Source organism: Onychostoma macrolepis, chromosome 05 (assembly GCF_012432095.1).
Source record: "Onychostoma macrolepis isolate SWU-2019 chromosome 05, ASM1243209v1, whole genome shotgun sequence".
NCBI lineage: Eukaryota > Metazoa > Chordata > Actinopteri > Cypriniformes > Cyprinidae > Onychostoma > Onychostoma macrolepis.
In genome coordinates, this window is record NC_081159.1 from 11117968 (window position 1) to 11132821 (window position 14854).

The 14854-nt window shown below is 37.4% G+C and overlaps 1 protein-coding gene across 2 annotated transcripts in view; it reads right to left on the reverse strand.

Moving 5' to 3' along the window:
- iqgap2 (IQ motif containing GTPase activating protein 2) overlaps window positions 1–14614 on the reverse strand; it is a 52741-nt gene extending 38127 nt beyond the window's left edge. The window contains exons 1-2 of one of the 2 annotated variants that reach the window (XM_058774823.1): window positions 14268–14614; window positions 6576–6675 (exon numbers count right to left, since the gene is read on the reverse strand). In XM_058774823.1, coding sequence (XP_058630806.1) covers window positions 6576–6675; window positions 14268–14349 — 182 coding nt within the window. In that variant the 5' untranslated portion in view covers window positions 14350–14614. Of the gene's footprint in view, window positions 1–6575; window positions 6676–14267 lie in introns of those variants that run through there. The other variant, XM_058774824.1, reaches the window with a different exon arrangement.
- Window positions 14615–14854: the final 240 nt, after the last annotated feature.

Genomic DNA, 14854 nt, shown 5'->3' on the forward strand with positions numbered 1-14854 from the left:
TAACAATGTTCTATACTTTAAATAATTGTGTAAGTTGTAAAACAACACAGACGGGGCAAAAAGCATTTTAAGTTTAGAAACATTTTAAGTCTCCCCCTCCCTTGCCTCACAGTGCTTTGGTCCAAATGCCTGCTTTCCTCTTTTACATCACCTACACACACAGGAGTCTGATGAGAGGGAACAAAGTCAATAGCTGTGGAACTCCAGTAAGTAAGGCTGTCGAGGCTATTTTATTCACTTTAACATCGTATGAAGTGATTATTTTCTCTTTAATACAGATGATGCCAATATATTTTTCGACGAGTTAGCAATAACGTTACCTGCTTGAAGGAAAGTGTTGCCAGGCCCAATTGCTACTCAAAGTTAGCCCAAAACTAGCCCAAACTAACCGCGTTTCGAGGGGGTCCCCCGATAAAAATCACGTTACGGGTGCTAAAATACACGTTATTGGTGTCGCTTCAACCCGCGGCAAGAGTGATAAAGTAGCACAATTCCACGGGAAAACTGCGGACTTGGCAACACTGTGATGGATAGTAATGTCTACAACGGACACAACCGCTGTCGCAGCGTGACCATAACAGCTTGAAGTTGTCTAATTTGGCATGGTCTCACTCCCTCCCTGCTGCACTAATAGTAGTAAGGCTTTCCTCTATGTATCCATGTCCTAACAAGTACAATTTTAGCTGAATTATTTGTGTCCCCTTCAAAAATTGCTCTTGAGAAATATTATGTTTACTGTCCCCCCCAACTGTGCAAGTAACGTTTCTTATTATTATCAATGTTGAAAAAAGTTGTGCGGTTAAAATTTTTTGTGGAAACGGTCATTCATTTTTGGGGGGATTCTTTGAAGAACAGAAAGTTCAAAAGAACAACATTTATTACTCACCCCAATTTTTTGAACAGTAGTGTATATTTTATTGAAACTAGGGGTGTCAACGTTAACGCATTAACGCATGCGATTAATCAAAAATTTTACGCAAATTAATTGTTCGATAAGGTTTGACCCCAACTTCTTCCTGTCATCACAACACGGAAGGTCATCTATTATTGTGTGATGAGGGTACAGTGAACCAGTGTTGCTAGGGTAGCGGCACAAGTGGGCTATTTTGAAAATACAGTCGCGGGAAAAATTACAGAGCCGTGGGTTGCGGTTTTTTGGGCTACTTTTATAATGTACCACAGCCGCCCAAGGTGTATATAGACAAATTAAAATTAAAATAGATCCTTTTAATAATGTGTGTTATACTTGGAATGTATACCTGGCAACTTAAGAACGGAGAGGCGGTTGTAACATCACAAACAACGTGAGTTTCAGCAGAGCATACATGTTAAGGCTTTTACACAAAATAAACATGACAACAGCCACTATATATTATATAAGATAATAAACACACGATTACAATAGGATATTTGTATGTGATTTTCTTGAGTTGAATGTGTACAACTGAAATGCTAATTTGTGCAGCGATATAAAAGGCTATAAATAGCATATTTTAACAACAGTAAACGACCAAATTCCGCAATCTCATAAATTGTCTTATGAAGCATGATGCTAATATTAGCTATAATGCACCTGCAGAACAGGTCCAATTCTTCTTCATAATGCATTTTGTCATAATCCGTCATGTAAGGTCGCAAGAAAATATTTTGTTGTATTTATTTAGAAATACTTTTGATAATAGTTGGGTAAATGTATACTGGGATTGAAGCGATGTGGCTTGGTAAACATTTTATTGCCAGTATAAAGGCTGATAATGGCTGAATAAAAACAAAAGAATAATGATAAAAGAATAATAAGGATTATGTCTCATACCTGGCGGAAGTGTGAAAGGTTCTGTTTCCTTAAAGGTCCCATGACATGCTGCTTTTTGGATGCTTTTATATAGGCCTAAGTGGTCCCTAATACTGTATCTGAAGTCTGTTTCCTGAAATTCAGCCTTGGTGCAGAATTTCAGCCACTATGAGCCAGTCCCACAATGAGCTTTCCTTAGGACGTGCCGTTCCTGTGTCTGTAGCTTTAAGGACGAGAGATGCGGGGCAAGGTGGATGGTGGGGGTGTGGCCTTAACACTAGAACTGCCATGACGGTCAAAATGACCGTTTTGAAATGTATATGTACAATAACTTTGTTGAATAAAAAAATACAATCTTGCTGGTTTGTGACTTTTCCTAAAAGTGTTTCTATTTTTACTTACAATAGATTTTATATAAATTACATAAAAGGCAAAAAAAATATGAGCATTTCTACCTATTAAAGCCATAACGGTCATATTGACCGCTTTAAATCTCGCGCGATATCAATTGTACTTTCCCGCGGTTTATTGTCTCTGTCAGCGTCTCCAGTACTATTAGCATATGCTCATTTGATTATAAATACAAATTCTTGGACTACAAATTATTATTGCCTTTTAAAAAATGGCAGCATCGCAGTTGACACAAGGTCCCAACCAAAAGCACAATCAACCCCCGCAACTGACACCAAAACGGAGACAGTGCCAGGCCCAGGTGCGGAGAATCTGCAAACAAAATAAAACGCGCGACACCTGTTGCAAATGCCACAAACCCGTGTGTGGAAATTGTGCGAGAAGAACAGAAGTAACTTGTGTTGACTGTGAATCTTAAATAGCCGAGCATGATATAGATATATTTATTTTATATAAAATTTGTAGCGTAATTGTTTTATGGTTCCAAACTTCGTTCGTGACTCTTTTTAACTTTAGAGCTGCTTGTTTCCAGCTTATGTTCTATGTTATAATGTATCATAAATGTTGTAAAAAAAAAAATCATAATCAAATAGATCATTTTAAATGTTATTTTGTTGTTCTGAGTTATGTAAAATAAATACAGAGAAATACTGAATATGCAATAATTACATTTTACTATGAAATGATGCGAATATTTCTAAATTTATAATTATCATTTTTAACTAAATAAAAAGTCTACATGTTGGTGTTATTTGTTTTTTTTTAAGATATCCTAACACAGTTAATACATTAATCTCTCATTTGGGCAATTTATTTAGAGATTATAGAGTTTATAATATAGCGGTCAAAATGACCGCTCACGGCTGTTCTAGTAGTTTTGGAATTCTGGCGCTTCTAGTGTTAACCAGCTTGCGCTACCATGCGCTAATGTTGACAGTGGATGTATCGCAGTGGCTCATAGACATGCAGTCATTCAAGCTTTTCAGTTTGACCCAGAATCTGATCCGGATGGAGAAGCACCTGATGAAGAAGCTGCAACTCAGCGGCTACAGCAGGACGTCTCCGAATGGTTAGTTTAAAATATTGTGTCTGGATACAGAACTTTAGTTGGTTTGTTTATGTATGCTGTTACAGTTATTATCATGTAGCTAATGCTAGCCATAGACTTGGATGAAGGAACTGAAAAAAATACTTCGGTGTTCATTTGTACATCCAAACACTGAGCAACTATCATGCTTCACTCGTTTGCAAGCCATGATGTCTCTCGAGGAAAAAAAAATATTGTGCTCGCCTCGCACGGTAGCTCATTTTCTCATGGGCGGGCAAAGCAGAGAAAGGGGAGGTAACCTTTCTCCGTATGACGACATAAAGGGAAGATTCCAGATTGAGAAAATGAAAGCTCAGATGGCCCAAAGGCGAAGCAGGATACCCAGGGCTCGGTTTACACCTATCGCCATTTCTAGCCACTGGGGGACCATAGGCAGGCTAGGGGAACTCATATTAATGTTAAAAAAAAATTTAAAGTGAAATTTTCATGCCATGGGACCTTTAAACTAGTTTGTCATGCATTTCTTTATTTCAACACATTTACAGGTAAATCCTAGTATTTTAAATTTGTGATTAATCATGATTAATCACAGTCCATGACTGTGATTAACACGATTACATTTTTTGATCGATTGACAGCACTAATTGAAACAATGTTGATAAGCCAGTTTTGGAAAGTTACGCCATTCTCTATTCAAGTAAATAGCATGTACTTGTATGCCTGTCAGCAACACAGAAATAGCTACCCAGAGGCATTAAGACGGCCAGAGTGGACTAACTTGCCTTAAAATGACTTTGCATAGTGAATTAAAACAACTCAGTATAGACTCAGACAGTGAATGGGATCAGATGTTAATGCTTAATTTGCCTTGTTTTTTTATAAAGACATATCATTTTCCTTTTTCCGTACTTGGCAGACAAAGCAGACAAGTAGCAACAGTACTACCTGGAAAGATCAAAATGAAAAAAAGTTACTGAAACACTAAAGTAAACTCTAAAAAAATCTCTTATGTCGACTCAGGGGAAGAGAAATATAAGCTCCGAAAAAAGAGACAATTGTATAAAGTCTCATAGACATGTTGCTCACACATTACTCTTGTGACTAATGAGCTTTAGGGCATCACACAATGACAAAATTAGAAATGGAAAAAGTTTCACAACTAGGTCCCCCTATCTAAAATAACATGTCCTGTTTGCTTAAGTCGGCGGGTACAAAGTCTCTCTGTCACAGTGCAGGAAAGGGGGGTGGGATTGTGTAAGAAAGTATGTTTGTCAGCTGCAACAACAGTCTAATAGATCTGGAATTAATATAGTTTCAGTTGCATAAATTATACATTAATTTGATCAAAAATACAGTAAAAGCAGTAATACTGCGAAATATTATTACAATTTTCTATTTTAATGTTTTTTAAATGTAATTTATTACTGTTATGGCAGAGCTGAGTTTTCAGTAGCCATTACTCCAGTTTTCAGTGTCACATGAACCTTCAGAAATCATTCTAATATAAATGCTGAGTAAAAAATATTAAGAAATGATTGTGATTTAATTAAAATAAAATGAATGAAAGCAAACATGTGGTCATGATAAAATAAAGAAAATATTTTACTGTGTGGATTTGAACACCAAAATCTTGCCAGGTGTAATTAATACTGAGTAACATCTCAGTAACTGTGATTAATTTATTTTTGGTAACTGCTAGCAAGCTCTTTACTGGACTTGTAGCTTTTGCAAAAAAACACTACACTAATGAACTGTTTTGATTGTTAAAATCCTGCTCAGCAGGCAACAGATATTTAGTGTGACCTGTGGGCCTCTACCTGTGACTCCTGATGTCTGAATGGAACACAAGGATGACAAGTTACTCCTTGCTAACAAGCAGATTAGTGACCAGCCTTATAATCCTGATCCAACACGACAGGATTCCCAGAACAAAGGCTTTGAGGAAGGTCAGGATGTGTAATAACTGATTCCTTCATTCATTAACTTGCACACTTTGCTCTGATTTTACAGTTTCATCATTGTCATCAGATGGACTGCGCAGAATTTTGAACTATTGTGTTGAGAAGTGAAAAAAATGTCCTCATCTCAGAACAATGCACACTGCAAAACTCCCTCACATTCTTTCATGCTTTCATCAGATGTGGGTCAAGTTCCCAGTGATACAAATGACTGCTGATGCATTTAACTGCTCTCTGCGTCTTAACAGCAAAACGAGACCCAGCCCTCACAACTGGAAATGTTCTAGCCATGCACACAATATGCCTGGTTTATAATCTGAACATACACTACTGTTCAAAAGTTTAGGGTAAACAAGATTTTTTTTTTTTTTTAAATACGTTAATATTTTTATTCAGCAAAGATACATTAAATTGATTAAAAGTGACAGTAAAGGCATTTATAATGTTAGAAATGATTTCCAATTAATGCTGTTCTTTTGAACAATCTATTCATCAAAGATCCTGCAATAAAATATATCACAATTTCCACAAAAATATGAACCAGCACAACTGTTTTCAACATTGATAATAATAAAAATGTTTCATGAGCAACAAATCAGCATATTATAATGATTTCTAAAGGATCATTTGAAAACTGGAGGTACGGCTGCTGAAAATTCAACTTTGCCATCACAGGAATAAATGACTTTTAAAAATATAATCATATACACAACATTTTCACAATATTACAGCATCCTTGGTGAGCATAAGAGATTCTGCCAAAAACATTAAAAATCTTACTCACCCTAAACTTTTGAACAGTAGTGCACTACAAGTAAATCATAAAAATACTGAAAAAAAAAAAAAACATTTATTTCCTATATATGAATTGCTTCCATAAATGTTGCATTCTGGGAGCTCATTGTGAAGTGACTGGTCTCAAATGTTTAATTTCTTAAAATCATATTGGGAAAAATTAACATTACAATTCATTATTTCAGTTTAATATTAGTGATGTATTTATACATACCTATATATTTCAAAACTAAAGAGTGTCAGGACTGTGGCACATTCTTCTGACACACAATTGCCATAAAATACACTTATGAGCTGCACAAAGAACAGGATAACTGCGGGCCAACAAATTATATGCATTTTCTCCTTCCTGTGAAAGGTTTGTAAGCTTATTTATTTTGCCATCCTGGTAAAAACAATATTGACTGATTACAAACAGACTACAGTATCACATTATAATAAGTTATCACACTGTGAATACAGCCACATGCTAGGCAGGATCACCACTGAATTACTTAAGTTCATGTTCATAAGGGACCCTGAGCATAGTCCATATGACTCATTTTGGTGAAATATATATACTTTGACTCACTGTTTGGCTTCTTCTAGGTGACAAAGGTATTCATAAGCAATATTCTGCCTCCTCCTCTCATCCATTTCTTCCGCTGACAGCCTCTCATCATCCACAATGGCTGTAGGATAAACAAAGGAAAATAACAGTTGGAGAATGCAACACCCGATATCAAGAATCGGTTATTATTTTTCCATAATGTTGGAATAACACATCAGAACACTGAGTGTGACATTTTCCTCTCCTGGTTAATCAGCTAATTGTAGCATAGCCAACACAACTACCACTAGACTCTCCAGTTACAAACTGTGACAAAAGGTAATGAATGAATATGACAGTGTATAGCCAAGTTCCATTCTTCAAATGATATTTTATTCAGACTCTATGTGCTTCAGAGTGCTGTTGATTTAAAGTCACACTGGAATCGCCTTTCAGCAGCATGAACTGGAAAAAGTGCTTAAGCAATTTGAAATGAAGGAATGAACTGAATCTAAAACACACCACACTTATAAGATCCACTGAATGTGTGTGTATGCTTGAGGAATTTTACACAATATACAGTACATCTGTGCAGAAATAATCAGCTTCTCTTTCATCACTGTCAGCAGTACGTGAAATCATCAGAAGGCAACACCGTTACATCTAGCGTCTGTCAGCTGTCAGTAATGTTACACAACAAAACAGTTTGTGGCTGACCTTTATGTGATTGCTGCTACATTACTTCTCGGCTACATCTACACAAGACTGCCAAGTTCAATGCAATCGCTTTATTTCTGGTTAAGTAGAGCTGACATCAACACCTTATGTATGACTTAAGCTGGTCACAAGAAGTTGTTGATCAGTCTTCTGTAATTGGACCAAAGAAACAATTGATGACATGCCATTAACTGTCCTTTCTCTCACAAAGATTTTTGGACATTTAATTCACATGTGGAATGGCACTGCATTAAATACAATTATCAAAATCATGTGTCATCTGCAAACAATTGATACAAGAGATTGTCATAGAACTAACAATGCAATGACCTTTAAATAACTTGTCCCAAAGTGACTATAGTGGATGTGGACTCAAGTTCACAAAGGTGTCCTATCAGAGTTTATCACATTAACTACAAATTACTAACATCTGAAAACAGTTTTGCTACTTCACCCTTAAATGCATGGATGTTGTGCCAATCATTATTACATATTCGGGTCTTTAGTGACCTGGACCTATATATCCAACACGGATGGATCTCTAATTGCTGCAATAGCATAAAACTCTCCTGATATTTTAATAACAGTTACAAAAGAATAAAATAAAGCTTATTTCATTACCTTTTGAAACTTAGAAGGGTTCAATTTGAGCAGATGATTTTACCATCACCGTCAGAGCGCATTTCCCAAGTACATTCAGCATCTGGCTCATCTCAAACATATTCTCAAAACTACCATTTTCAATGTTATTATGAGTGAAACATCATATCATCGTCAACAGTGCAGAGGAATAAATGTGAACTGCACTCATTGAGCCATCAGATATTTAATTATTGTTGCGCAGGAAAATATACTTACACTATTACACACCTCAGATCGCTAGCGACCTTACACAGTTTTTACAGAAAATTAATAAGGAAACAGACATTGTTTTATAATTTTACTTTATTGGTTATATTGTTTATAATGAATATACTAAAGCCAAAGTATACTTCTTTTTTTTTACGTGTACGTTAACGTACACGTACGGTTGTACGCACAGCCTTGCAAAGTATACTTCATTTGACTCGTACGCGTACACAGACGTTCAACGCATGCACTTTGCGCCAAATTGCAATACCTCTCCTGGCCTAACGGGGCCAGTGTTTGCGCAATCTCTCACCACGAGTTAAAACCCATATAAATATCTTTGTATTCTTTCATGCTACACTTGTACAAATGAGGATATTTTCTAACATCTTTGCACAATCTCTCGTCTATGTAGGCCTCCATTGTCGCTGTAGCTAACCCGCATTCCGGTTTGTTCTGTTTATGCGGTGTTTCTTCGGCTACCTTGTGAATCGATACCCCCACGGCAGGGTTGCCACCTCGTAGATAAACTAATTACTGCAAGAGAGTTAAATGTGCATGTGCGACCTGCGGGTACAAAGTATGTGCAGTTACAAAAATCCGGCAGTGCGTGTACAGAACGCGCATACAATTCTGATGATGAAATTCACGTCACACTGTCCCTCACGTATGCGTAAAAAGTGAAGTATACTTTGGCTTTAAGGAATACTAAGAAGGATGATGTCTAAATTTAAAAAATAAAGGAGGGAGATGGCATTGAATGACATCCCAGGCCGCTAAAGACCCGATGTATGCATTTAAGGGTTAAAGGGGACCTATTATGCCCCTTTTAACAAGATGTAAAATAAGTCTCTGATGTCCCCAGAGTGTACATGTGAAGTTTTAGCTCAATATACCCCACAGATCAATTTTTATAGCTTGTTAAAATTGCCACTTTTAGGGTATGAGCCAAAACTTTAAATGCAAATGAACTGTTGCTCCCGGAGAAGAGGGCGGAGCTTCAAGAGCTCAAGCTCCGACATTAGCAGTGCTAGCCTTTGCAAATAAACATTCCACTATTAGTACAAGCCTGTTATCTTTACAAAAACCGAACTCTGTTTCAAAGTCAGTCATCTGATTATACTGTGCATAATAAATTCGCGTTTATGAATTACACAGACGGGGAGCACGGCGGGATAAAAATAACAACATAGCTGGTCTCATGCTATCACAGACTTTATAAATCCCACTTCTGATCTAGCCTGACTACATCAGACTTCGTACTTCCACTCAATTTCATTTCGCTTCTGTACTCAGTCTGATATAGCAAACCATCTCCTAGTTTATCTCCGGCTCCGCAGCAGCCGGGCCAACCAGCGAACAGAGGGCGGGCTGAGAGCCGTGACGTAGACGCTAAGCGCCGAATTTAAGACTGTAGTTTAGGTTAGGGAAATATAAAACGACAGCGGACATGGAGACACAGGAGACATTCGCTCTGTTGTGGAGAATATTCCCGGCATTTGCCAACTGAAGCCTGAACAAGAAGAGTATTTGGTTCACATTTTGAATGGAGGTGATGTTGTGGCCCTACTCCCGACAGGTTTTGGGAAAAGTTTAATTTATCAACGGTTACCGATTGTCAGCGAGAAACTGGGGGGGCCAAAGTTCGGCAAGGCGATAATTGTGGGTGCGTAGATTTACTTCACATAATCTGCAAAAGTCGTTCACAGCCATCTTCATTCCGGTATTTCGCTCGATGGTTTTGTTTTCACCGCATACCTGTGTTTACAGCGGAAGTTCGAGGCGGCTGAGCCGGCAAATAACATACGTCATAACCAACCGTTATGTGATTGGCTTATGGGTACACCAATGATTTTAAACTTCAGACAAGCGCCCGCCCACGAGAAAGTAAACGCTTGTCAATTATGCCCTTCCAGACTCTGTCTACAAAGCAAAGCGAAGTAGCAGAGTTTGGTATTACCAGGCTACTTCTGATCATGAGCTCGACAACTTCAAGCGATCGACTCACATCGCTTTCATATGCCACTTTTAACTACCACATTCCTATTTAAGATCATTCTGGTAGCACTTGAAAACAGGCAGAGACAATGATAGCTTCAGCAATTAGCCTTACAGAGTGCCAAGGAGCTCTTTCAGAAAGGCAATTTGGAAAACAAACGCGTTATACTTACTTTGTCTGGAGCTCACGTTCGCGCACGAAGCGTTGGTATTGATTCCTGAACATTTAGGGAACGTTACAGTTTTTTTTCCGGGATATTTCCTTCGAAAATGAAATTTAACCACAGTGTCCTCGGCTCAGATGAGAGGAGATTATGGCGACTCTGTGTATTAGTGCATCCCAAAACACAACACTTGTAACACCTCTTTGGCGCTGACATTGTATATATATCCCCAGTAATGGCAGACTGCAGCTTCTCACTCAGGGCTGTGTTTATGCTAATAGGGCAGAGAGCGTCACAAATGGGCGGGACTTTTTCCCCTCGGTGACGTGAACATAGGGAGAATCTGAAACAGCTTGTTTGGAGAGACTGTTCATGATTTATTGGGTTTTTTAAATTAGTTGGTGGATTTTTAACATTATAGGCTGGTTGTTTTCACACACTGCGGCCACACAACTGTGTTCAAACACCTTATAAAAGTAAATTTTGCATAATAGGTCCCCTTTAATATATTTGTGAAAACCGTGACACGTTTTTTTTTTTTTTTCAGAAAAGAACAGCATTTATTGGAAATACAAATCCTTATGTCTTTATTAAAATTATTTTATTTGAAATAAAAATGTGTTTATTTTGAACAATTTGTCACTTTGATCAACTGAATGCATCCCTACTGAATAAAAGTACTATTTTATTACAAAAAAGAACATTTTAACTGACCTCAAACTTTTGAACAGTAGTGTATATTTGTGAAGTGTGTTAAAGTGTGTTAAGTTGCCTTAAAGTTGCTACATTTTTTTTTTTATGTCATTCAGTTTGATTTTATTCAATGCAGAAACATTTAAACACTTTTAAATGTGACTGAAGCTCTGTGTTATGTTAAGGGCATCATTACTTTTTTCAGACATTTACTTTATCTTGTTATTTAATCATTTATTTTAATAGCATGGAGCTGCTGCTGCCACTTACTGTAAACACACTCACCAATCACATGAGGCAACCAACACAATCATATTCAGTCCTAGGTAAAACCAGGACTGGATTTTGAATGTGTTTCTATTTTGAATTTACACTGGGAAAAAAAATTCAAGTTAGTGAAGCTGTGCAAAGCTGATGATCAACATGCCGTGACTTAACACGTCAACATGACACGCTTATAGATCAACTGCCAACCACATCTCACCATCAAAACACCATCTATGAAAGCAGCACACAAGTTCACAACCTGTAGTGTCTACCACAGAGCTCATGACTGATTTTGAGAACAGTCTACTCGCAGATGTAGCGGCACTCACGTCACTTGGTTTAATAAGTTATTTGATTATACAATCGCTCCTCCCTTGACTGAAATATACAGTGCATCTCCACAGCCTGATGGAGCCCACTTGAAACGTCAATAAAATAGTAAAATATGACACTTATTATGACTCTTGGTGAAGTAGGTCACATCCACTCTCACAAGAAAAAGGCAGCGGCTTGACAACAAAAACCAGTGCAGTTAAAAAGAAACCTAAAGAGAACATGTGATGCTCTGACACGAAATGAGAAGCTCATTTTTACATGTGATAAAATCAGACAGAGCACAAGACTGTGTCCAACTACCAAGTGTTTTCACAATCCTCACTAGTAATAATTAAGCTTGCTGACACACAATCCCATGCTGGCCTTTGTTCGAGTAAATGAGATTCAATTCTGTAATGACAAACAGCACTGCAAATTTCTCACCCTGACGCACAGGCTCAGGCTTGCCAGTTAACCTCTGTGGGGTTTCATTACGTAGGTCAGCCTGATCACCTCAATCTGTCCCACAGACAATAAACTCGATATTTTGAAAACATGGCAACAAAAGTGGGTTCTCATTAAAGTGGCTCTGCAATTAAAATATCATAAACAAGGAAAGACTCATCAGCACACGACTCAAACAGCCATTTGAGGAAACATCATTGGGTAGATTTAGCCTGTTAACTAAGATCTGATGTGGCAACATTAGTAACAGTTTCACATTTCCGTACAAAAGATTGGGGTTTTTTATTCAGACTTTTACATTGATAATAATAAATGTTTCTTGATTTTTGAAGGACCATGTGACAACGAAGACTGGAGTATAGGCTGCTGAAAATTCAGCTTTGGCACATCAGGAATAAATTATATTTAAAAATAATAACAACATTTAAAAAAAGTAATTTTTTACATCATTTACAATATTACTGTTTTTATTGTATTTTTGATCAAATAAATGCAGCCTTGGTGAGCATAAGAGCCTTTCTTTCGAAAACATCTTACCAACCCCAACATTTGAACAGTAATGTAAACTGTGTCAGCAACCACACCACACTTATAGTGGTTGTGAGTGGAACGTCTGTCACTACATTTTGGCCATGCAATCTCTCATATCAATATGGGCCACAGCTACCTCATATGACAATGAGATGCAGTGTAGGCAATTTCAGTCCTCTGTGCACGATATGATTTCCTGTATGCTTACTTTCAAGATTAATTATATCTGAAAATAAATACGTTCACTGTGATGCAGACTTTGGTCCAACTTTTTTGGGGTATCTTCAAGCAAACAGCATAAGAAACAGGGTATAGCTGTACTAGCTTTTGGAGATAAATTCAATATGTGAAGCATAAAAATGTGTTGTCCCAATTCCAAAAATCTAATTTTTGTGAATAAAAATGGCAATCAATAACAAAAAGGCTCATGTAAACACCCTATATAAATCAGCAGCATGAAACCAGTGGCCTTGTCAGCAGTTTAGCTGGAATGTGATCTCTGTGCCAGTGTTGACAGAGAGTTAAGTAAACTTCATACAAAAGGTTAGTTAGCTAGTTCATCTCTCAACTTTGATTTGATATGGTAGAGTTAACTAGCAGGTTCTCATACACAGCCAACTAGAAGTTTACGCCAGAATCAAATGTCTGCTGCTATGCAAACAGTATATTAAACATTCTTTATCATTCTAGATATACACAGTAAAGCACCACGTCTACACGCATGGTGCAATTTGTGTGTTTAATAAAGCCTGCACAGATAAACTCCTTAAACAGAATTCCTCAATTATCTGGACTGTACAGTATGTCAGGTGCTTTTACAAAGGGCAGAGGTAATGTTTAACTGGAGAGAACTCTCTTGGAGCTTCTCTTTGCTCAGGCCACAGCATGAGATCTAATGCCAAGGGTACACAAACACCTTTCTGAGGCAACATAATATAAGGACATGACAGAGAAAGTTCAGGGATCTAGCACTGGACAGACAAAATAGTTAATATAGCATATCTGTAAGGCCCAGAAGACATTGCAATGTCTCATAGAAGTTAATAACACATCACCTTCTTAATTTAAATATGGGATGTGGGTTTGACAGAAACATAATTGGCAACTGAGTTTAAACTATAGATAGACAGATGCATCATCAGATCTATTATCTTCACAGATTTTTTTTAACAACTTTCACACATTTTTATTTTATCTCTTACTGGACAAGTCAGTTAGTTCAGTCATAAATCTTGATACAAATTTAAATTGTCTTGAACGACTCCCCAGCAGTTATAACAATATTCCTTGATTGCTTTTATAATAACGTTAGCCTAAATAAAACTAGTGATAGGCTGAGAAATCAGGAATATTGACTTCAAACAAAAAATGCTTGTTCAGGTAACCTAAAAGTCAACTGGCTTTAGTCAAGTCAAAAATATTATTTAAAATCTGCCTGAATACATTAGCTCATATTGAACTCATTTTTTAAAGCATCAGTGTGCTTCCAAATATTGCATATTTATATATAATATTTACATGTATATTCATACTATTGAAGAAATATTTGTACACATGTGCACACCAAACTAACCAAGCACTGCACTGATCATAGATGTCAGATTACTGTGGCAGCTACTCTTGCTGACCAACTGTCTAGGGCACTACAGTGCATTCAAATTCAATTAACACTCATTTAGTTTCATATTTAAAGAGTAGTGTCTTAACTGACATGAAGTGAAGTGGCTTTACTTACATCCATATCGTGGTCTGAGAGAGTTTGCGCCGTCTTCATGGTACATCCTGCTTCCTCTGAAACTCTGCTGTGCCTCTACCATAAACTGCGCTCGGACTTTCTTACACTTGCTTCAGACTTCTTTCTCAAGCGAGCAAAACAAAATTTGCTCCTGTTGTCATAGCCTTGGTTCCCAGTAAAACGGCGTTTCCGCTTGCATCGAAGCGCTTTCGGTTACTGCGGCTCTTCCTTTGCCTGTCAACCTGATGAAAGCCCCTGTGAGCTCGCGCTGAAGCTCTGCTGACACTGACTGAATGACTCGGCTCCACCTGCTGGCGCGTGACACCACCCTGATCTCACCCGCGGCACACACTGGCGGTGCAGATGATGTTGAGTATTTTTACCTGATCTCAACCTTTAAACATGCTTTCGCTTTGTTGTGTAAACTAATGTAGTCAGGGCGGTTCTGTTAATAGATAATAATCTTGACTTGAGGAAAAACAAATATTAATTTAAAGCCTACGTTTTTAAGACTTTAACGTTTTATTTTTTAAGTGTGTTAAGTTTTGAATTACATCGTATTAGCCTATAAAACCACAAATTATAAA